The following is a 22,701-nucleotide window of genomic DNA, read 5'->3' on the forward strand; positions in this document are numbered from 1 at the left end:
TGGTGAATATAATTATTTGGAATTTTAGGGCTAAATCTGAGGAATACACCACTAACACCCTCCTTTTTTCTTTTTTCTTTTTCATGGTCTCTGCTATTGCACAGAGAACAGCAAGTCACATAGGGGCCAGGAATTTTGTGTGCTCTTTGAGAGAAGGCACTCCAGCCTAAACACTAGTGTCAAGCTCACCGAAAGAGAAACGTCCAGTACTGACCAATGGGGTTTAATGGTTTATTTCACAAAGTAATTATCAGAAGGGTAAAAATATAAATATATATCAAAAAGGTGCCACAGGAAATGGTAACAAACTGCCGGCAAAGGTGGAGACAACGAAAGGATAACATTTCTTTTCCTATCTACATCTCATAGAGTTACTGAATCTGCAGAGCATAAGTACACGTCTTCTTCACGATAGTCAAAACTCTCTTCGAACACAGAGTTGTAAGTATCATCGACATTGTCCACGTCCAGTTTGACTCTGGTACTGAAAGGGTTAGAAAGATTGAGGTAACCTAGGGAAATTTCTAAAAATAATTGTGGCAAATTTTATTTCTCACCAATCAACAAGTGGAAAATTTTGCACTCTAAAACTCTCTCTCTAAAAAAAAAGATGTTTTAAAAAATACACATTGACACTGTTCATTCTACTTGTCTGGCTTTGCCATTTCTGATACAGAGCAGCACACGAAATATCATAATAATCACTGTTGTCCGTCATTGTATAGTATGCTACACAATTTAGAATTAATGGAGGCGATCAAGTTATTTAACAAGAAAAAATTGACAAAGAGTAACAAACAAAAATGTCTATGTTGCACATTCAAAATCCTCTACGAATAAAAAATGTCAGCATACACATGCAACGTTGTATCTAGCTGAAATAATAATAGGTTATTACCTCTTTTAAATTAAGAATTGACAATAAAAAGCGTGCTATTATTCCTGTGTCACTTTTTGACAATGTAAAAGTATGAATTTGCACAAGCTGACCTTTCCTACCACTAAAAACAGGCAAACAGCATATCCTTGGAATAAAAAATAAGATACATCTGGAAGACGGTACGTTTTTGTTTTGTTTTTTCCTTCTCTTGTCCTAAAATGGTGTAAGGGTTTCGAAAATCTGCAGGATTCTGATTCATTCGACGAGTCTAATCAATCTGAAGATGGGAATGTGACAACCCACCTCAATTTTTACTACGGGCAGACAGAATCTCAAAACCACATCTGCTAACACTTCAAAATGAACTAATGGAACAAACGCTATGGAAGAGGTCTTGTGTTTGGCTATGTCTTCTTCTCTTTCCTTTCCAAACTCACACACATCATTTCCAAGAATGAAATTTCTCATATGCAAATCTGGTGCAATTGTTTGTAGAACAAAAATCTATGAGACAAATGAGACAACCATGCATAGTAACAATCACGCATTTGAAGAAAAAAAAGAAAGGAAAAAAGTGCAAACATAAAAAAAGAGTGTATGGGAAAGACCAAAGAGACTACAGATGGCAGTCAATGCACTTTTATTTTATGTCCTTCCATTTCTTGTCAAAACTTCACTTGCACGTATGTCATGTGATTTTTTTTTTCCCCATGGGGGTATGAAAATAATGTCAAGTGCATGCAAAACATTGTGTGTGGTTTTGTATTTTTTGGCTTTTCCAACAGCCACACTCTGGTTTGAATAAATGACATGGAATCAAACGATATTAAGATTGTGCTTTGTGGTATACAATGTATGTCCTTATCTTGTTAAAGTGTGTATTGCATGGGGGAGGGGGCTCAGAAGTGCTTACAAACCCAGTAAGACAGAAATGAAATGAAACATCAAGAAACAGTTCACAATACACAACACTTCATAAATGCTTCACATGAGTTGTCCACATTATTTCCAGTCTTAGTTTGGTCACTGCTTCTAACAGGTCCTCAACGACAAGCGAACATACATATGAAAAAAAAAGAAGTTTTGTCCATCTGATATCTCCCTGCATTGTTCGACGTGACCTCTAATACTGTTTTTGATAACATTCCTATATCTCACGTCGGTCTCATTTTGCAGACATCTAAACACTATGTGAGAGAAATATACCGACGATACGCCTAGCTCTATCTTTCTCTCCTAATTTCTTGCTATGAAGCACTCTCCTTCTATCTCTCTCTCCCACTCTTACACCTTATCTCTTTCTCTCTCTCTCTCTCTTATTTCTCTCACCCTCTCTCTTTCTCTTTCTTTCAATCATATACTTATATATAAATATCTGTACTTATTTATACTATATACATTTACAAGAGTACCTACAGGCACTAGATTTTATTCTTCTCTCTTCTCTCTCTCTCTCTGTACACATTTTACTGACATATGTTACATTCAAGGAATCAAATATATATGACATCATGTACACATATGGAGCATAAATTGACAGACTTGCGTGGAGCTTCTCCCTGTACAAGTGTTGCATTACACCATGTGCCATGCACTGGGGTAAAGTCTACGGAAGCAGGCACTTTACTGCCACATTAACAGGCAGCTGGGTACTAGTCATTGTTACCGAGCCGGAGACGATTACAGATTGTCTTGCATTCCTCGTCTTGGTTTGTGAGCCATCCCAACACAATGGGATGATTGTACAAATTCTATATTCTGTCTATGGTATGTACAAGTGTTCATATATATATAGATATATATCTATTCACTATCTATAAAAAAAAAAAAAAAGTTGAAAATAAAAAGAAAAAAGAAACAGTGAATGTTTGGGAATAAATTAAAAGGCAAATGAGCTGCTAGCAGTGCAGGATTGTGTGCTGGTGTAAATGATGGTGCATGTTGGCCCGGCTACTCGTCAAGCTGTTGTTGCTCTTCATCGTGTCCGAGAAGCTGCTCGGTGAGTGGACGTCCTGGTAGCGATTGAGGGCGTTCTCCCGGCTTGGCACGGGGTATATGTGCAGAGTCTGTTGGGAGGCGATGGGCGGGCACTGCGGCCCGCCCGTGAGCGGAGCGCACTGCTCAATGTCCAAGCCGTGGGGATGGTGGTGGGAGGAGAGGCTAGCGTGGTGAAGGTACTCTCTGCCATAGTCCTTCTTGGCCACGTGGTGGTTTGGGAGCTGAGGGGGCGGGGGTGGGGTGCGCCGCCGCTCGCCGGCCTTGTTGCGACTGACCATGCAGACGATGACGGCCACGACGAAGACCAGGGCGAGTCCGACCGGGATGCCGATGAGGAGACCCTGTTCCGTCTGGCCCCAACTGCCCTGGTTGATGTGGTGGCTCCGCGGTGTCTGGTGCTGACTCGGGTCCACCATATTCAGGTTGGGGTCTGAGGCAGAGAATAACATGAGAGGGGTGGATTGGTTTAGAGTAAAAGTTACATAGAGTTTTTCTACAGGATGCCTATGATAGTATCAGGTTACAAACATGCATTCCCACACTGTACTTCATTAATTGACAAGAAACCTAGTGCCCTGCTTGGGTTTGTTTGCACAGTATGAGAAAAGGGGGGTCTGAGTTGACCTTTTCACAACTGCCAAAGTAAGGTCATTTACTGCAATTATCTCAATTCCCCGACTTTCAGAAAGAATACAAAATCCTGATGGTCTGTGATCTCACTGCTCCTGATCTTTCAGGATTGGCAAACTCCAATAAAACTTGTGACTGTTGTGAGTACAAGCCTATTATGCATCAAGCAAACCATCTTTGCGTTGTGGTTGGTGGTCATGAGAGAGGTTAAAAGGACTTGGTAGAATGGGGAGACCGAGCCAACGGGAAGGCTAGCCCAAACTTGGACAAATTCTACAATCACAGTAATGAATTATGTACAGCTTAAAATGCAACACACACGCAGCCGAAGAATCTCAACTGTTTCTTCAGCTGAAAAATCTAAACCAGAGGCAAACGTCACTGATGAGCATATGCTTCGGTGCGCATATTCACTGATGGGCAATCCTATTCTAGCAGGCATGTGCTACTCGTGATTAACGAATGTTCCCTGGTGGGCAGCAAGGAGCGACGAAGATCAATTCATCTCAGCAAACCTTCTCTTCCCACGCTACCAGGTCTTAAAAGGAGGTGGCATAACTGGACACCTACCTGGCAGAACCTCCAGGAATGCACTCTTGAAGCTGTAGCCCATGGTGTTGGCTCCCAGGCAGATGTACATGCCTGCATCCTCCGCCGTGGCATAGGAGATCATCAGCTTGTTGAGGTAGGAGCCGTCTGGGCGCACCAGCACGTCCCCGGCGGGTAGCACCACAAAGTACTGGCCGTTCATCTGGATGGTGGCGTTGGCGTGCTTGGCCGAGGCGCCGCTCGGCACCTGCTTCAGCCACTGGATGTGGGGCGTCATGTCGCTGCGCACCCGGCACTGGAACGAGGTGGTGCCGCCAAACTCCACCGTCGTGTTGACCGGGTGCTCCCCAACCAGGTCGGGTTTCTTATTGATTTTATCTGGAATAAAGAAGGCGGGATGGGAATGAGTAAGAGGGTGGGGGGAGGGATGGGGGCAGAAAAAATGGAGCAATGGTTACTAAATCATGAAGACACATGGTGTGTCATCAGTGTGTCTTACGCTTCAAACCACAACTTGAACCTCTTCTAAAATCCAGTTGCAATGCAAAATTGTTACACTTCCCGTGACATGCAATTGTACCAGAATACAAAATATATGACCATGGAAGGCAGACACATTTCAAAAGTCCACCTCAAAACCAAAGACTACTTTTCTAGCTGGTGTTTGGGTGCTATGTCATCACTACATGCAACCAGAATCAACACACAGAAACACAGAAACATAAGAGAGTCATGCTAACTACATCTATCTACTCCACACAGACTGAGAGCTAAACAAGAGACGGGATACGCATTGCAAACCACAGGTTAAGGGGGATGCACACACATCAAATTTAAGAGGGGACGATGCCATATTTTGAGATGAAGAAACAAAATTAATTTCACACAGCGGGACTTCAACGTGAGTTGGGTTGCTTTTTTTCTTCTGTTGTTTTACACAAATACAGACAACTCCACACAAGTGGGCAAGAAATATCATGCATAGTAAAGGAATAGCTGAAAGTGTATTTCTACTCAGTGACTAAGCAGGTGCATTTCCCTTTGGTTCATCAATTTTCCACATGATATTGATGATTAAAAAAGAAAATCACAATTCCTTCCCTACTCAGGGCAGAACTACGGTTTATAACTTTTTCTCCCTTTTCTTATTAAATCAACAAATGGTTTCCAATAAATATCTTGCTTCTCACACGTACCAGGCAAAGAAATTTTGAATTGAACCCGATGTAAGCTCCTAAAAGTGTAGATTTACATGCCTGACATCGAGAGCCTAGAGAAAGATCTATGGTCATGTTGCATATTAGCCAACAATATGCCACTGCCTTACCAAGAATAAATGAAAAGAGTTGAGTGTATTTACAACACTGTCCTCCCCCACCCCTGCCCCTTCAGTAGTTGCAGGGGTTGAGCTCCACTATAAGGGACCTGCTAAGCCCACCTCACACACCCAAATATATCCCTTCCCCTTTTATCTCTCTTCCCATGATCAAGGGCTACTGAAAGTGAACCAAGCTTGAGGGGCACAGAAGATGCCAGGAGCACCCCCTCCTTCTTCCCCTCCAACCAATTCCACCCCCTTCTCCTGCCCCCGACAATCCCTCCCCTGCGACTCACCTACAACGTCTAAAATATATGTGGCGTTTATGCGGCCATGCTCGTTTGACACAATGCACCGGTAGGTGCCGCTATCTTCCGGTTTTAAGTGGCTCAACTTGAGAGTGAACTGGCGGGGGCGCTGGCCGTCCGCACTGACAATTTCCGCGTCGTCCTTCAGCCATGTCACCAAGGGCCTAGGGTGTCCCGTGGACTTGCACTTTAGCCTGACTGAGCTGTTCAGCGGCTTCACTATCTTATGGGCTCTCGTCATTTTGCCGGTCTCAGAAAATTGAGGCTTTGCTACAGAAGTGGAAATAAAAATGATAGACAGACAGACAGACAGACAGACAGACAGACAGACAAGACAGACATGCACAGGAGACAGACAAAAATAAAATGAAAGAAAGAGAGAAAACAGAAAAGAAGAGAGGGAGAAATGAAATAATGATACAAAGTTTGTCTTTTTTGTTTTCTAACAAATGTGACAACTGCACAGTTTACTAAAAAGTATGAATTTCTCTATGCTTGATCGGGGGACATTAAATGAGACTAAATGTTTCATATGAAGGTTAGGGGGAAAAAAAACAGACTGGGTGGAGTATGTATGGAAGGGTAAATGAAATGAGTGAAGATTTCATTCATGGGAACAATAGTCGTACACCACTAATGAGGAAAAAAAAAATCAAACCAATGACAACAACCAAGAATGCAAGATCTACACTCAACAAGAAAGACATCTTGAAGGGAAGAAGAAAAAAAAAATCCAAAGACTTTGCACCCTTACGATACTAGACAGACAGGCCATGCAGCAGACACAAACGGCCACTCCAGTTTCAAGAGCTTTTTAATCTGAAACAGTCATCACTTGTGCCACCTGACAGTAGCCACCCTGTCCACTCAAATGTGGACCATCGTCTATGATGTGATGATCCATCCCCCACTTTCCCTACCTAGGCTGCCCCCAGGGGAGCATCAACAAGTATAGAGATATTATGCAAAGGCGATGACATTAATATGCAACAGATCAATGAAAATCCAAGTGAACTTGGAAAAACATCCTGAAATATGAGCATTGAAATCCACTGCACAATCTAAAGCCCCACATATCAGGACTAACAAAAATGAGTCACTCTTTTGATTAAAATTTGCCAGCCAGCTTCAGTTTTACTATACATTTCTTAATCGGAAAACTGTATCTTTGTGACTTTGCTCCAGATGAATTAGGAACACCTCCTACAATGGTTCCATTACTAGTATATGACAATAATTCATATTTGCCAGTTGGATTTTATCAAAAGTATAAGAGGACCAATATGCAAGTAATATCACAGTCACGAACCAAGATATCTTTTTATTCAATGACTGAAGTGGTGGGAAGTTTCTAATCACTTGTCCAGATACATTCAAATTGTCATATGTGTGTGCTGCCCTCTGTGGTAGGTAGAAAAATGACCATCTCTTTGGGGGGCTCCTTCTCCATCAAATCAAATGGCAGAAGGTGTCTTCACCAAAGATGGCATGCATCTTTTCACTTCTCATCATATTCATCGGGTCCTCTGGTCTGCAAACTCAAGATCACATCTCTCGATGTAAGAAGATGTGATCAGCCCTTCTCCTTCCACAAACTTTCACCTTTCCCCAGCTCCTTTAAGGTGACAGTACTCTTTGTCATCACCCCATGGAAAAGTAATTTGTGGATATATTTCAGGCACGACACAAATCCCCTTTCTCCAAATGAGGGCTATAGTTCACCCTCTTCCACCCTGTAGCTAGTTGCCATGGCGATACTTACTTCCTGCTGTTGGTCGGTCCACTCCTTCGTCCACTTCTGGCTCTTCCACTTCTGTTTCTGGGTCTGGATCGCTTGAACGCTCTACAAGAAAAGGCAGAAAGATATGCACAAATTAACATTCATTATAAGTCATCTTTATTTTCAACTGAAGTGGTTGTTGTTTTCTTTAAGCAAAGTAATCTAATACCAAGAATCACTGACCCAGTCAAGAGTTTAGGAATTTAAGTATGGTCATAAATCACGTGGGACACAAGATGGAAAACAACTTTGCAAATGCAAGATCAGACTGAAAGACAATAAAGAAGAGAGTGTGTCTGCATCCAAAGCTATCAACAGAGGGCTCACTACTTCTAGGTGGGCTTTTATCAAATAAGTTCGACGGGAGAAGAGAAGAAAGAAAAAAAAAAACCCTGTCAATCTGAACGAACGACTACTGATGCGCCTGCTCTGGAAAGTGTTAGGGAGGACGCCCACCAAACACGGGTATTCCTCAAAAATTCCTCACCTCCTAATTGCACCCTATTCTCCTTCCATTCAGCACCACCCTTTGATAGATATGTGCGAAGACCCTGTCCTCGTTAAAAGCTCCATTAAGCTCGGGCCAATTTTTGTCAGCTCGCCTCTTCTCTTTCTTACCCAAACCAATCTCCCCCCCCCCCCCCCCTCACTCCCCTCTTCCCTTTCACCAACCCTTTTAAAATCTCTTCACCTTTCTGCAACAACAAAACACTCAAGCAAACAATAAATAAATCAATACTGGCATACAAGAGCAAGCCACTTCAGGATAAGAAAGAAAACACAAACACATCACACACAGACACACACACACACACAAACAAACAAACACAAATGTACATCATAAGAGGACCACTTTTTCATTCTATGTTCCCCCCCCCCCCCCTTGAGTGAGTGTCTGTATTCAAAGCTGTAAGGTCCACACTGTTTTGCCAATTCATGAACAATCCACTGCCATTTCACAGACTCTGCACACAGGGACAGTCTTGAAAGGACAAGCATAGATTTGGGACAATTCATATGCAAATGAGAGGGGCTTTGTCCGAATTTTCCTCTCCCCCCCCCCCCCCCCCCCCCCCCACTCTCTCTCTCTCTCTCTTTCTGGTGAGTGCACTGGGCGCCTGAATTGGAGAGGTTTGAATTTCGGCCCCCCTTTCTCTCTTCTCTCAGCGATCTCCTCTATTTTTCCTATACCCCATGTTTACCTAGAGCAAATGTTGTAGCATACCACAGTGGAGTGCTATGCGCACACCCAGGGTCTCTCCTCAATGAAATCAACGAAGGTTTTCAAATTCTTCATCCCTAACTTCCCTCCTGAATTCTCTTCCTACCAATTAAAAGGGATAGCTAGCTTTCCTGTTTTTTACGTGCTCTCTTCTCTACCGAAGTTCATTTTCAAAGTTGTAATTGATACCAGAAGAATATGTCTGCCAGCTGTACCCATTGTACGGTTTCTGTTTTTTGTTTTTTTTTTGTTTTTTTTCTGAAGTATATTTCATTTTCAAAGTTGTATCCCATATCAGAAGAATACACCACTCAGTGGAAATTGTCTACAGGGGTGCTGACGACTAAGAAAACGTCAGAATTCCTTCTACATATTGTTCATGTTTGAATCCTTATTTAAAGGCATCAGCCGGTCATCTTGAGAGGAAACAATCGACTTCATTGGACAAATGCTCCACCAGCATCATGAAGCCAAACGCTGCAGGCAGCTACAACAAATCTTCTTTCGGCTTGAGATAGACTGCCTTCCCACCCACCAGTGCTTCAATCAAGGGGCCAGCCCTCTTCAAGCTATACCATCCATTCTGGTGTTATCTCTGAACAGGTGTCAGAGAAATATGTCCCTAATACTGTACTGCCGAATTTCATATCCATTTGAAGTCAGTTGCCAGCATGTTGAGAATGCAAGCTACGCTAAATGCTCTCTAGTCATAACTGTGTAAAAAAAGAGGAATTCATTTTCACTAAAGAATGGAATAAAGATGTTGAGTTCCGTCATCTTCATTGAGTAGCACACGTCCAGGGAGTAAGACGCATGCAAAACTCGCCCAAAATCCTTGTCCACCCTCAGAAATTGCCCGGTATGCTGGAAAATCCCCACAAAGAAGAAGCCCGCGTAGCTTGCCTGGAAAGGTGTGACAGGGCCTAAACATGGCTGCAGGTAAATAGGATTTGCGTGCGCACCTCCGGGTGAATACGGACAAGATACGTTCTTGGTACTGTCATGTGCTGACCATTTGCGGGGATCTCCAGGTAGCAAAGACTGCTCTTCACCAATCACATGCAAGGCTTGCCCGGAAAGGTGTGACAGGACCTTAACAATCCACAGGCACACTAAGAATGGTAGATTGTACACATTAGTGAACACTGTCTGCATAGGGCCTACTATATGCAGACATGTAGACTAGTACTAGTAGTAGGTAAAGCCTGCAATGGTGTATAAACCACACCCTTAATTTTGACCCGTTTCAGCAGGGAAGATAGTGTGGTTAATACAACCTCATTCACAGTAGATACATGTATTTTCAAATCATGAATGCAAGTGCCATTGATATCAACTGGACGATTCTTATCTAATCCATCACAATACTGCTGGGCAAAAAATTCGAACTGTGACAGGTTTTTCCCACTCTTGTGAAAATTGGGTCAAATCCAACTGAGTCGGGGTGGGGGGGGGGGGGGGGAATGCACCAAACAATGACAAAATTAGACGAAAAAGAGAAGAAATAGAGATAAAAAGGTAAAAGAAATGTTTCTTTCCCACCAAATTGATGCCATCCATACAGCCTGAAGGACAAAGGGAAACGCAAAGTACTATCAAAGCCAAAACTGACCAATCAGTGGGGTATCATCATTTGACGGGACTTTTGAGGTTGGGTTCCAAACGTGAGCTGTTATGCTACAGATTTGTTAATTATAAGAGTGAATAGATTACGATGGAGCTGGGAAAGGGGATTTTTAGGGCAGATAAGATAAGATACACAGCCAAGACCAGTTCTGAACTTATTCTCATATGAAATTTCAAAATGATATGAAAAAAAAAAGGGGGGAGAAAAAAAGCTTGATCGTGCAAAACCTCAGGTTGGCAGAAAGAGGCCATATGAGTGAATGTAAAAACCATATGAGTACTTCAATCTTTTCTTCTTTTTTTTTTCTGAAGAGCGCATAAGAAACCAGATTTTTGAACAAAAAAAAATCTAGAGAGGGAAATAGAGAAAACAGAGGGGCTGGTTTGGCACGTGGTCTGGATTTTAAACTCAAACCTGTCAGTCTTCTTCTGCATGGTGGGTAAAACTTTGGTCAGAGACCTAGTCAAGGACTCACAACCCACTTAATAAGGAAAGTAGAGCAGTCCAGACTCCATCGCTTTCATGAGATCTACGGATGTGGTAGAAACATCCCCCTTTCACGCTAGTCGCTGGGGTGATCACCAGGGAGATCTGACGGGGAATCAAACGGGGAATGAATACTCGGGAGAAATATCTTTCAAACTAGCGAATGAGATCCTGCTTGAATTTCTCTCGCCCGCTCTTCCGCAGTGCAAGTACATGTTGTGGCGCATGCGTGAAATGGCTTGCAAGATGCTGTTGGTTGGCTGACCTTTGATTTCACCTGGCAGTTTACACGCAATTACTTTCATGCTACAGTCTCACCCAGGAATTTGCGGGGACACCCGCAAGTTTACCACGGATGGTTCTAGGGCAAGACTTACGAAAAGTCACCTGGCATTTTACCCGAGAATTTACCCGCGATGCATTTCATATGCTACAGCATCACCCGCGACTTCCTAGAAAAATCTGGGGTGGAAATTTCGTAAGCATGAAAGGGGTAACATTTCCACCCATTGGCAGGTGCCTCTCTCTCCCCCAATGAGATGATGGCGAGAAGCAGGCTAGAGCCAAGCCCTGAACAGGCCTGTCTACCCTTCCTTCGTCCCCACGGGTCGAGAAGAAGTTTGATTCCACGTCTAACCAATTCCATGTTTCTTCACCAGCCAGGTAGGGGATGGTTAGGGTCCCAGATCCCTGCCTTTTGGTCTCTTTGAGATTGAGGAGTTCCTCAATGAGGCAACCAACAGAGCCTTGAGGGGAGAGGCGATACAGATAGTTTTCTGCCATGCAAAAGATCGACATGAAGTATGAAGGAAAGGGAGTTGTAATGGAGAAGAGATACCTTCTTTATACATGCCAATGCAAAAATGGAGAGAAAAACATAAAAGAAGGTATAAAGGTGCATAAAGAAAAGAAAAAAGGAAGGAAGATAAAGAAAGAGAGAAGATAGATGGAGGAAAAGGAGGAGGAAGATTGGGTGGAAGAGAAAGTGAGGGAGCTCACTCAAGGCACAGAACTTTGGAGACTGAAGTCACACACTGATCCCCTGGGTGAACCAACTTCACACCTCAGTATTTTCTCTGCTAATAGACGAAGGAGGTTAAACGCCAGTCTCATGGGGGTTTGTGGGTCCAAAACCTGGGAGGATGAACACATACTCCTTCTCTTTCTCTCTCTCAGTCTCTCTTGGGGGGGGGGGGGGGGGGGGGGGGGGGGTCACACGAGGTCAGGTCTGTTTTTTGAGCCCAAGTCTCTCTTGGCACTGACAACACCGGTCCCTGAACCAACACCTCGCGCCTCATCTCGTTGGCGAGGCGTTGGAACGAGAGTTTTTGCGAGTGTTCCTCCATGCTGAAAAAACGTGCCGCAGCAGCGAGGCACACTTTTGTTGGAGAGAGAAAGACAGAGAGAGCAAGAGACATGAGCAACCATAGTCTTCTGGGCTTAGTCCCGGTTGCTAACATCACCCATGAATGCAAGCAAGGTGAATTACTAAAATCAGCAGCCAGCCCTCTTTAGCAGATCTTCCTCAGTTCTACAAATTCACCAGAGGATGCCCAACTGGCTTGCATGACATCTCTTGGCCCAAGGATTAACATCAGTATCACAATTTTGTCGTTTTTAATTGTGCACTATTCCTTTTACATCTCTGACAGAAACACTGGTATTCTACTGAAAATGTCAAATCAATACTGTAAAAGTGGTTTCTTTTGCGTACAGAAACTTTCGCGGTTTCCATCGGTGCCGACTTTTTCGCGTGTGTTTAAATTTGTGGTTGGTAATGATAGCGTTGTAACAAGCGACGATTTCAAAACATTTTCGCGTGATGTCAAATTTGCGGTTCAACCTCAAAGCGTGAAAAGCGCGAAAATAAAACCACCGTGAAAGAAACCACTTTTACAGTGACCAAGAAATAAAAACGTTTCAGGAAATCAGTGACTTGAATGTCATCTGAAGATCACAGAGCATAGAGGTCCTGTGGTTCGAGTGATTGGTCTGTTGGGTACATGGGCTCAAGATTCGTAATTCTATGCATGACCAAAATGCCATTCCCCCTTTGTAGATAAATGACATACTGTAAAAGTTGTTACTTTTGCATATGAGGAGGGCACAGACATTTTTGCAATGCTTTTTTTTCCGCCAGTTGACACCAATGCTGCAGTATGTGCGATGATACCCTAGCGTGTGGTTACATTTTCACGTGTTGTTAAATTCGTGGGCCAACAGTGATTTGCAAAATTCGGGAAAGTAAAACCCTCACAAAAATAACAGCTTTTACAAAGTCGAAGGGACAGATTTTGCTTGTGAGAATGTCCTGCCATTTGCCACGCCCCATGGCTGTAAGAGCACAAATTAGCTACCAAGACAAAAGAATGGGCATTCCTATCAACTCACAAACTTGACAGTTCTGTAATCATTTAGGGAGGATGGAAGCAGACCTTGGATTATGCACTTCTGAACACTCAATGACTGTAACAATATAACAGGGGAGCCTTATGTCCAGTACAAAACACAGAGATGCATGAGGGAGGAGTGAGGACTGCATAATCAAGACTACACAGAGAAAAAGTTTACCACTTCACATCTAAGCTTTCTCTACTGATTTACTTACTCTACTCCTTCCACTTCAAGTCTCCTCTCTCATCCTCTCTCCCTCTTTTTTTTTTCATCTTGATTCTTGCCCCCTTCCCCTTTATTTTTTTTTACCTCTCCCTTCCTCCTTTCAAGTGAGAGAGAGTTGTGGTGGTAATAAACCCTGGCTCCCATTATGTGGTGCCATAATTGCTGGGGCTGACAGGTAGGCTCTGAGGGGGCTACCAGAGAAGGCAGGCCCCCGGGCGATAGGGGTGCTTTCCAACCCAACAAACGGGGGTAAAACTTCCAGGGACCAATACTGTTCCTCAAGTGCAATATAGTCCATTCCACTCCACAACTTTCTCCCTTTCTTTTAAAGAGAGAGAGAGAAAACAAAAATCAATTGAAAGGAAAGCAATATTATGGCTAGAAGATTAGTCAGTACCTAGAGAGGGTTACACATACACATACACATACACACACACAGACATACACACAAAAATGCATTTTATCCACGGGGAAATGGATCAATATGCGATGAATAAATTCTGATAGAGGCACAGAGAAATACACTTTCTTATGTCAAAGACGCAGAGATCATCCAGAAACATGCTCTTTTAAGGTTTTGTTTCTTTCTTGAAGTAAAACTACATCACTGAACAAACAAACAAACAAACAAACAAACAAACAAACATTATGAAATAATATTGCATGAATGTCACATTGGTGCTAGGGTAGAAGACAGATCACAGTGTACAGAAAATCAGGAAAAACCGCTGAAGATGGAAGGGGAAACTCTTTTTCCCCATGGAGAAATGTACGACTTCTTTCCCTGCTAATGTTTACTCCGGAAATTCCGACTTTGAAATGGCCCGACAAGGAAGGACGATGGGCAAGTGAAACCAACAATGTTTGCCCATAGGAACATCTATCTCCAGAATGATGCAGCTAAAACAAAGGGGGGGGGGGGAGGAAAGCAAAATATCATGCCATGTTAAAAATGATAGACAAAAAGTAAGCAAGATATCAATGTTGACATACCCAACTTGGAAATGAATATGATGAAAGTTGTTTCTACAGTCTCCAACTACGAAACCTTCTCACAGCTTCGCAACTTATCCCATCATTTTCAACTTGTCCAAAAACCTTTGAACCTTCTAAGAACCATTTGGAATGTTTCCTTCCAGAAACAGTAATTTGTAGATATGACTTAAATGATGAACATGTATGTATCTACTTTAGCCATGTCTAATTTCACAGAATTGTATGTTAAATGTATCTTCACCTCCAAATGCAAAAAGCACATTGCATTAGGCATTGCATCAAAATTATACCTTGCAGGATCCTGCTGTTACCTCAACATAAGAGTAAAGTAGAAAAGAGCCAGTCACCAACACAATACTGTAAAAGTGGAAATTTTTCGCAGTGTGGAAATTTTCGCCCATTTTCGTGCAACCAGACGCTAGCGTGAAAATAAAAGCAAGTGAATATTTTTGCATGCCATATGTTCCAGTAGTGAATGTCCTGATTCCACAAAATTAAAAATACACAAAATCTATTTTACCCTGCCGAGCACGAAAATTTACTCATGCGGAAATATCCACTTTTACAGTAGATAGTATAAAGTATACATGTAGGTAGGTTACTAATTTGCAGAGCTTGCATTGTGGGGACCAAGTCACCCCTACACACCCATCCCTTCTTACACCATGTGTGTGTAAGTGCTTGGTGCTAGCTAGTATTCAACCATTTCGGCAACTCAAAGCAAGTCTGAGATGAGTTGTTTTCTTTCTTCTTTAATCCCCTTACTTAGAATTAGGGGAGTGTCTGGTTTGCTAAAGAAGTATCAAAGTACCAAAATAAAGTCCAACATTTTATCATTGTGGTGCAGAAGAAGTGTTCTGTCTTTTTGAAAGAAAAATGAATACACCTGAAGAAATCGTCACTTGTGTTGAAACAAGAAACAAAACCACACATGAGGAAGTACTTCCCATCATACTAGCTGAAAATTTGCCACATTTGCTACCGAGAGTGGTGAGTCAGAAATCAAATAGAGATTATCTCGTCATATTTCATTTCTAGTTCTACCTTGTTCATTTCCCTTTTGACTCCTCTGACCCTACAGCAGTTGTCTGTTCAGAAATGCTTCACGAAATCATCATTTTATTGGGGGTGGGGGTGGGGAGTTCATGGAGAAGAGCTCAGCATGAGTATTAGGTAGTGTTCCCCCCTCCCACAATTTCCAACACTCTCCCCCACCCCCCCCCCCCTCCCTCCTCCTATCCCCTTGGTGGAATAGTGTGCCAAACCAGCATACATTGTGTGGAAAATGTTTGCTAACATTTGGATGCCACGGGGGAGAGGCGGCAGGATCAAAGAGGGGGGCCGGAGCCCCGGGGGCTGGGCTGGGAGAGGAGACGGGGGAGAAGGAGGAGGAGGAGGAGGAACAAGGAGCGAGCGGTGGTGGGCAAATAGAGAGGAGAATGGAGAAGAGGAGGAGGAGGAGGTGGTGGAGTTGGTAGTCTTGAGAGCACTCTATGAGAGAGGGAATGAGAGAGAGGTGAATGGATTGTGGAATAAAGAAGGAGAGAGAAGAGAGATAGATGGATGCTGGAATAGAGGAGGCATGGGGAGACATGGCGAGTGGTGATAGGGAGAGAAAAGTGGAATGAAGACATATACAGGAGAAGGAAAATGGAGGAAAGCAACTCAGGGAGTGAGAATATGAGTGCCAAAATAATGGGGGAGAAAGAGTGAAAAAACTGAATGAGAGGATGTGATAAAGCATGGGGGGGGGGGAAGAGAAGTAGAATCTTGCAGAATTATGCACCAGCCGGCACTTCATACGAAACATCCAAACAGTCATACATAGATCCAGGCAATAACTTGACCTTCTAAGCCCTCCTCTTGATCATACACTCCAAACATCCATTTCCTTGGGGGGTGGGGTAGGATGAGTAATTGCAGTTAAACACCTTTATACTTCCCATCATTATCTGTGCGAACAGTTTTCTTTCCCTCCCCCCTTGTCATTTTGCATCAAACTTCCAAATCTTCAGTCAAAATTTGCACTTGCTCCTCTCTCCAACATCTCTCTCTTTATCTAAACAAGAGACCCGCGGGTCTAGCGCTCACCTGAGTATCGCAAGTTCACCTTTCACGCAGTCACTAATCTAAATCATTCACAGCTCTACCAAAATTTGACCAGGCATTCTCAAGTAGAAGATGAAAATGTACAATATCAAGGGCCCATTTTTTTAAGATTCCTTAATTTGGGGGGATTGGGGCCCCCTGGGGCCCTCTGGGTGGGGCATGGTGCCCATTTTGATAAATTGAGATATTGACCCCTAGGGATGCTACCTGCCAAGTTTGACAAAAATCCATCATGAGGTTTTCAGGAAGAAGATGAAAATGTACAATTCAGGCCCCCATTTGGACCCTTCCAACCACCCCCCCACCCCCCTCCCCCCTCCCCCCCCCCCCCTCCCCCCCCCCCCCCTACCCAAGAGGGGCACCCCTGGATCTCCTATGAACAAACTTGTAGTATTATCTCAGCTCTATAACTTTTGATTCTAGAGAAGATTTATAAAGATTCCTTCATTTGGGGGGTTTGGGACCCCTGGGGGCCCCCTGGGTGTGGCATGGTGCCCATTTTAACAAATTGAGATCCTAACCCCCTAGGGATGCTACCTGCCAAGTTTGGTGAAAATGGGTCATGGGGTTCTCAAGAAGAAGATAAAAATGTACAATTTAGGACCCATTAGGACCCCTCCTCACCCCCCCCCCCCCCCCCCTGGGTCCCAAGGGGGCACCCCTGATTCTGCCATGAACAAACTTGAAACTACAGTCATCAATGTACTAACTCATAGTATTAACTTAGCTCTATCACTTCTGGTTCTAGAGAAGAAGATTTTTGCGGATTCCTTCATTTTGGGGGGTTTGGGCCCCCCTGGGGCCCCCTGGGTGGGGCATGGTGCCCATTTTAACAAATTGAGTTCTTAACCCCCTAGGGATGCTACCTGCCAAGTTTTGTGAAAATGGGTCATGGGGTTCTCAAGAAGAAGATGAAAATGTACAATTTAGGCCCCATTAGAACCCTTCCCCACCCCCCTCCCCTGGGTCCCAAAGGGGGGCACCCCTGATTCTGCCATGAACAAACTTAAAACTAAAGTCATCAATGTACTAACTCATAGTATTAACTTAGCTCTATCACTTCTGGTTCTAGAGAAGAAGATTTTTACAGATTCCTTAATTTTGGGGGGTTTGGGCCCCCCTGGGGGCCCCCTGGGTGGGGCATGGTGCCCATTTTAACAAATTGAGTTCCTAACCCCCTAGGGATGCTACCTGCCAAGTTTGATGAAAATCGGTCCTGGGGTTTTCAAGAAGAAGATGAAAATGTAAAAAGTTTACGCACGACGCACGACGGACGACGGACGACGGACGACGGACGACGGACGACGGACGACGGACGACGGACGATGGACGACGCACGACGCACGACGCACGACGCACGACGGACGCCGGACGAAGGGCGATCGCAATAGCTCACTTGAGCCTTTGGCTCAGGTGAGCTAAAAAAAAAAGTGCAATGTGATCATCTAAAAAAGTACCATGTGATCATCTGGAAAGATAATGTTAAAGGAAACACTTCATTCTTTATGGCAGTTGATTTTTATGAATCGAGCAATGATACACAAACAGCAACAACAAACATTTTACTGAAATGGAAGAACAATATGTGCATTCAATGTTTAATTTTTTTTTTCTTTACATCCAGACTTTCCACACACTCTAACTGCAATCTCACTGGCCAGCTCTTGCACAACTTTTCTCTCTTGCTCTATTATCTCCAACCTCCTATCTGCTATCTAATTTCTCATATTTCATAATTCCATTCCATTAATGACCTTCCTGCTGATATCGATCACATCTTATACCCCCCACCCTTTTTGTCAGTCCTGCTTGTATCACGTACTGCCACTTTGTTGCAACTCCATCTCTTTTCCTCTCCACTCAAACACTGTCGAATCAGATAAGCTCCAAACTCGTGCCCATAACTTCCATCCTCCTTGTTTCTTTGAAATGATTTCTTTTCCAGTACTTAACTGGCCTCTATCTCCTCTGAACACCCCCATCCCCCCCCCCACCCCTGCTCAATCCAACCCACAATACACAAAATGACTAATTCTCTCCTACTCTTCAGCTTCCAACACTGTCTTCCTGTTACCATGCCGATACCTCCAAGTGCCGGGAGGAGAGGAGCATCAGAGGAGGAAGAAGGAGAGAAATCCTAGAGCATCATTTGTCCTTGGGATTACGGCAAGCAATCAAATATGAACAGCCAAACTGATCATCTTCACTATCAGACTTGTTCTCATTCTTGTCTATGGAGGACATACAGCATGTCTGGAGGCACATAGAAGGGAAACCCAAGGCTGATATAATACAACATGGAGCATTAAGATTGCATTTTAAGAGTCCCGGGGCTAAACTCCTTACGTTTTTTGCTTGTTAGTTTTCTTTTCAACGTGAGCATTGAACAAAACAATCACAAAATTTCTCTGACTTGCCAGACTGTACATTTGGGCACAGGTCCCATACTTTTGGTAGACAGGAGCCCATTCACATCACATGCCCAATAATGAGTTTCAGATGTCCCAGGCAAGTTAGGTAAGTGGGTTTGTAATGCTTTGTCTGCATGAGGGTTTTTTTTTTTTTGACATTTATTATGCATGACAGTCAGGAAAGTTTTACTAAACTTCAATTCCCATGCTAGACATAGCAGCACACTGTTGGTGTGAAAGCCAATGCCAATAATGGAAGAGTGCTTGCTTGCTTGCTTAAAGACTGAGCAACGGAGTGGAAATATTAGGCATGGCATTTTGAAGCATAGCTGAGGCATTATGGGGCATGCAAGTGCATTATTGTCACTTCTTTTATTTCAGGGTGGGGAACTTATTGGGAAAAACAATGCTGAAAGAAGACCTGTCTTGTCGATATCATTTCAGTCGTGTTGATGCTTTTAATGCTAGTAAAACAAACAAAACAAACAAAATAATGATGGTTCATTAGAAGGTTTAAAAGTATGCACAGGAGAGCATTTGGAGACAAGTGGTTGCGTGGACCAATTTGTGATACCGATGTTGCTCCTTTCTCTGAGCAAGCTCAGCTTCTACACTCTGCTCCTTCAGCCCTGATTTACTGACGAGCATCGGCACTCACGGCTACACAGGATTCACACTGCAAAGAGGATCAGTCGCAGAGCTAAGAATGAGATGGCCGAGAGACAGCCTCAATGCCTGGTGAATCCCAGTCTCCTGATTTACGGTGCGCGCACGCACCTTTATCGCCTCTCCTGAATGCTCTCCGTAAATTTCAGTGGAGCACTAAACCGTAAATCACACTGAAAACACTGGGCTGTGCAGTGAATAGCTCACATGTTACAGTACACACTGGGCAGTGGCCACAAATTCATCAGCATGGCAAATATCAATTAAAAGAGGAAAGCCTTTCTTTTGTTCACAAAGTATCTGGAGAAAATGTGTGGCATTAAAATTAATACAGGGCCATATTACTCCTTACTCCAGTTTCAAGCCAATTTCTATGAAATCAAAGTGACGTTAAGGAGTAATAATCATAACACTTTGTTCATAATTACATTAAGCCACTGATACCCCTCAGAGTAGCAGGTTCACAGAATAGATAATAAATATAACTTCTTTAGACAAAGTTGAGACACAATGTACCACTACGGGACAAATGCAATATGTCTCTACTTATTCCAAACAAGTCTCTTTCTCTCTTTCATTCTTTCGCTGTTGTTGTTTGCCTTGTGAAACAGCTGTGTTCCCCTCCTGGAAGTTCAAGTCCAAAAACAGACCCTTACCAAACAAAGACCGGACACATAACCACAATTTCACGCAAGCAAGAACTGACACATGTCATCATCACTACTGCTGGGAGAAAAACAATATTTTGTGGTGCACTAGGAAAAAAACAGAAGAAGAAGAAGAAGAAATGCTCCTGATATCGGCACAGGCTCCACACTTTCTCAAGAAACAAATAACAACATTTCTTTGGTAGTTAACATCAACACAAAAAACAATAAAAAGAAAAACAATATGCAGGCAAGTTTATCTCCATTTCTCACCACAGGGTGCGACATCTGGGCAAAATATTGCCATCTCCTTTGGGAGATCAACAGGTAGTAATAATGGGAATAGTCAAGTCACACTCCTCATCGCTGATGGGTCCAAAAAACCGAAATGGATCTAACAGGCAGCCTGGCATGGCTGTTACACCAATCAAAAGTCACCGCATTAAAAAATCATATAGATTTTGTCCGGCTGATTTTTAACTGCAATGACGCCCGTTGCCCTGATTCAAGACCACAGACTTGGAGAAATAAAAAGCCTGAAAGCAATGAACATATTCCTCCAGTCCACTTGATTGAATATAGGTAGGGGTGGAATTCTGTGCTTAGTTGAATTACATTACAATTTATATTAATAATAAACTGAAGTACCAAATTCTGGACACAGATGTAGAGTTGCTAAAGGAAATGTCGCTTTTAAGGTAACAAGTAGAAGATGAACATTTTGAATGTAACCTAACAAAACCATTTATTTTTTACCAGTTAAATTCAGAGAAGCTTCTTCAAAAATCTTGTAACAATGCTACCAGCACAATGGAGAGACGCCTAAACGGCGCCAAAGGGGGGGGGGGGCTGCATCTGTGGAAGATTTCGACTCTCACTGGTACCAAGAAGACCACACTATGCTAGTTTGTGCTGTTTATCCTTTACATTAAAAGATAAATAAATATTTAAAAAAATAATCAAATATGTCTGAAAAGGTTGGCCCAGCAGTTTCAAAAGAGAAAGTAAGCAGACAGAAATTTAAGAGGGATTTCTGCATCAAGTCTGTTAATCTAAAAATGTTGCATACAAGCCATGATGTACATAACCTGGAACAGAGTTTATTCCATCAGAGACCAATCTCAATAAAAAAAAAGAAAAATATGAATGCAAATCATATTAACGTAGAAACAGTGAAACCCAGTTGGCTAGGGGAAGGTATGTTCTATCCACTGCAATACAAGTAGTCTACGATGAATAGGTAATCATATTTCTTGACATGGAACCAACAAAATGGCACATACCTCCCATTAAAAAAAAAGGAACTGTTTCTACACTTGTCACCTCCTATTGCAAAGCACAGTAAGACCTAATGATGCTTTTATTACTCTCTTTACACCATACCTTTTGAGATTTAGAGACTCTTCTGGCAAAGTAACTACAAATGTGGATTTCAGTTTGATCTTAATTTCATCACTTCCCATTCAGCTCTTGCGGCAGAAACCGCTGAATCAGAAAACATCTCCAGCACGAAATTGAATGCACCCCTCCACATGCAATCTGTCTTCGTCATGGAATGAGACCTTTCACAGAATGCTGCTATCTAATTTTCACCGGACCGCGCTATTACAGTCTTCTGGAGTAATCGGATGAGCTTGGCATGGTGTGTTTTTTTTTCTTTGTTCTATTCTAATGAATATCAATATATCGAAGCAGCCTCCGTGCATGAATTTTTTGGCTTGAAATGATAGACAACTTAGCTGAATGGAAGCATAATGTTTGAAAGTATAAGAGCACCTTTACCATGATCTTCTAAATCTCACCGTAACATTAGTTCCATGGAAGGCTGTGATCAAAATTGAAACACTATCTGACTCTCATTTTCTTCTCACATAAAACCAGAGTCCCAAATTCAAACAATGCTATTAACAAAAGACCCTCCCACATACAAAAAAAAAAAGGACGAAAAAAGCTGCATTCACTAACAGGAACTATCTGATTTTTGCATCGCTATGCAAAAATCAAATTTATTTGCCACCGTTCACACATGTCAACAACAAAAAAATCACTTGGCTGTATATGAAGTGCTTTGAATCTCCAGATTGTGCATGCCTAAACAATGACAAGAGAATGACTCCAAGCACCCGAGTGTGCAATCCTATGTGTGCTGAGGTGCATTATGGGATTTTTAAAAAATCACTGATTTCTTTGCGTGCCATTCAAACGTGCCATAAAGGCCAAATTACCGCAAGAGATGAAAGAAAAAGAATCAAGCAAGATTGATTTTGGCATCAAGATGTATATCTCGAGAGATTATATACGTCCGTCTGCCTGTGTGACATGAATGAATGTTTTGATACTGACCTCTCACGGTTAAAACGAACTCGATGCTGACGCTCCCGAAGCCGTTGGTGGCCCGGCACACGTAGGCCCCTTCGTCCTCCTCCACCAGGTTGGAGATGCGCAGCCCCTCCAG

The 22,701-nt window shown here is 42.9% G+C and overlaps 1 protein-coding gene across 1 annotated transcript; it reads right to left on the reverse strand.

Annotated features, from left to right (window-relative positions):
* Positions 1–761: 761 nt before the first annotated feature.
* Positions 762–22,695, reverse strand: LOC139714874 (fibroblast growth factor receptor-like 1; the record flags this gene model as incomplete). Its single annotated transcript, XM_071626523.1, has 5 exons — positions 762–3,308; positions 4,079–4,435; positions 5,672–5,953; positions 7,446–7,526; positions 22,590–22,695. Coding segments are annotated over 5 exons (1,356 nt in total), but the record flags the coding sequence as incomplete, so codon positions are not given.
* Positions 22,696–22,701: the final 6 nt, after the last annotated feature.

The sequence above is a fragment of the Diadema antillarum genome, unplaced genomic scaffold, assembly GCF_040938485.1.
Source record: "Diadema antillarum isolate AM-2024a unplaced genomic scaffold, OU_Dant_1.0 seq00002490_RagTag, whole genome shotgun sequence".
In the NCBI taxonomy this organism is placed as follows: domain Eukaryota; kingdom Metazoa; phylum Echinodermata; class Echinoidea; order Diadematoida; family Diadematidae; genus Diadema; species Diadema antillarum.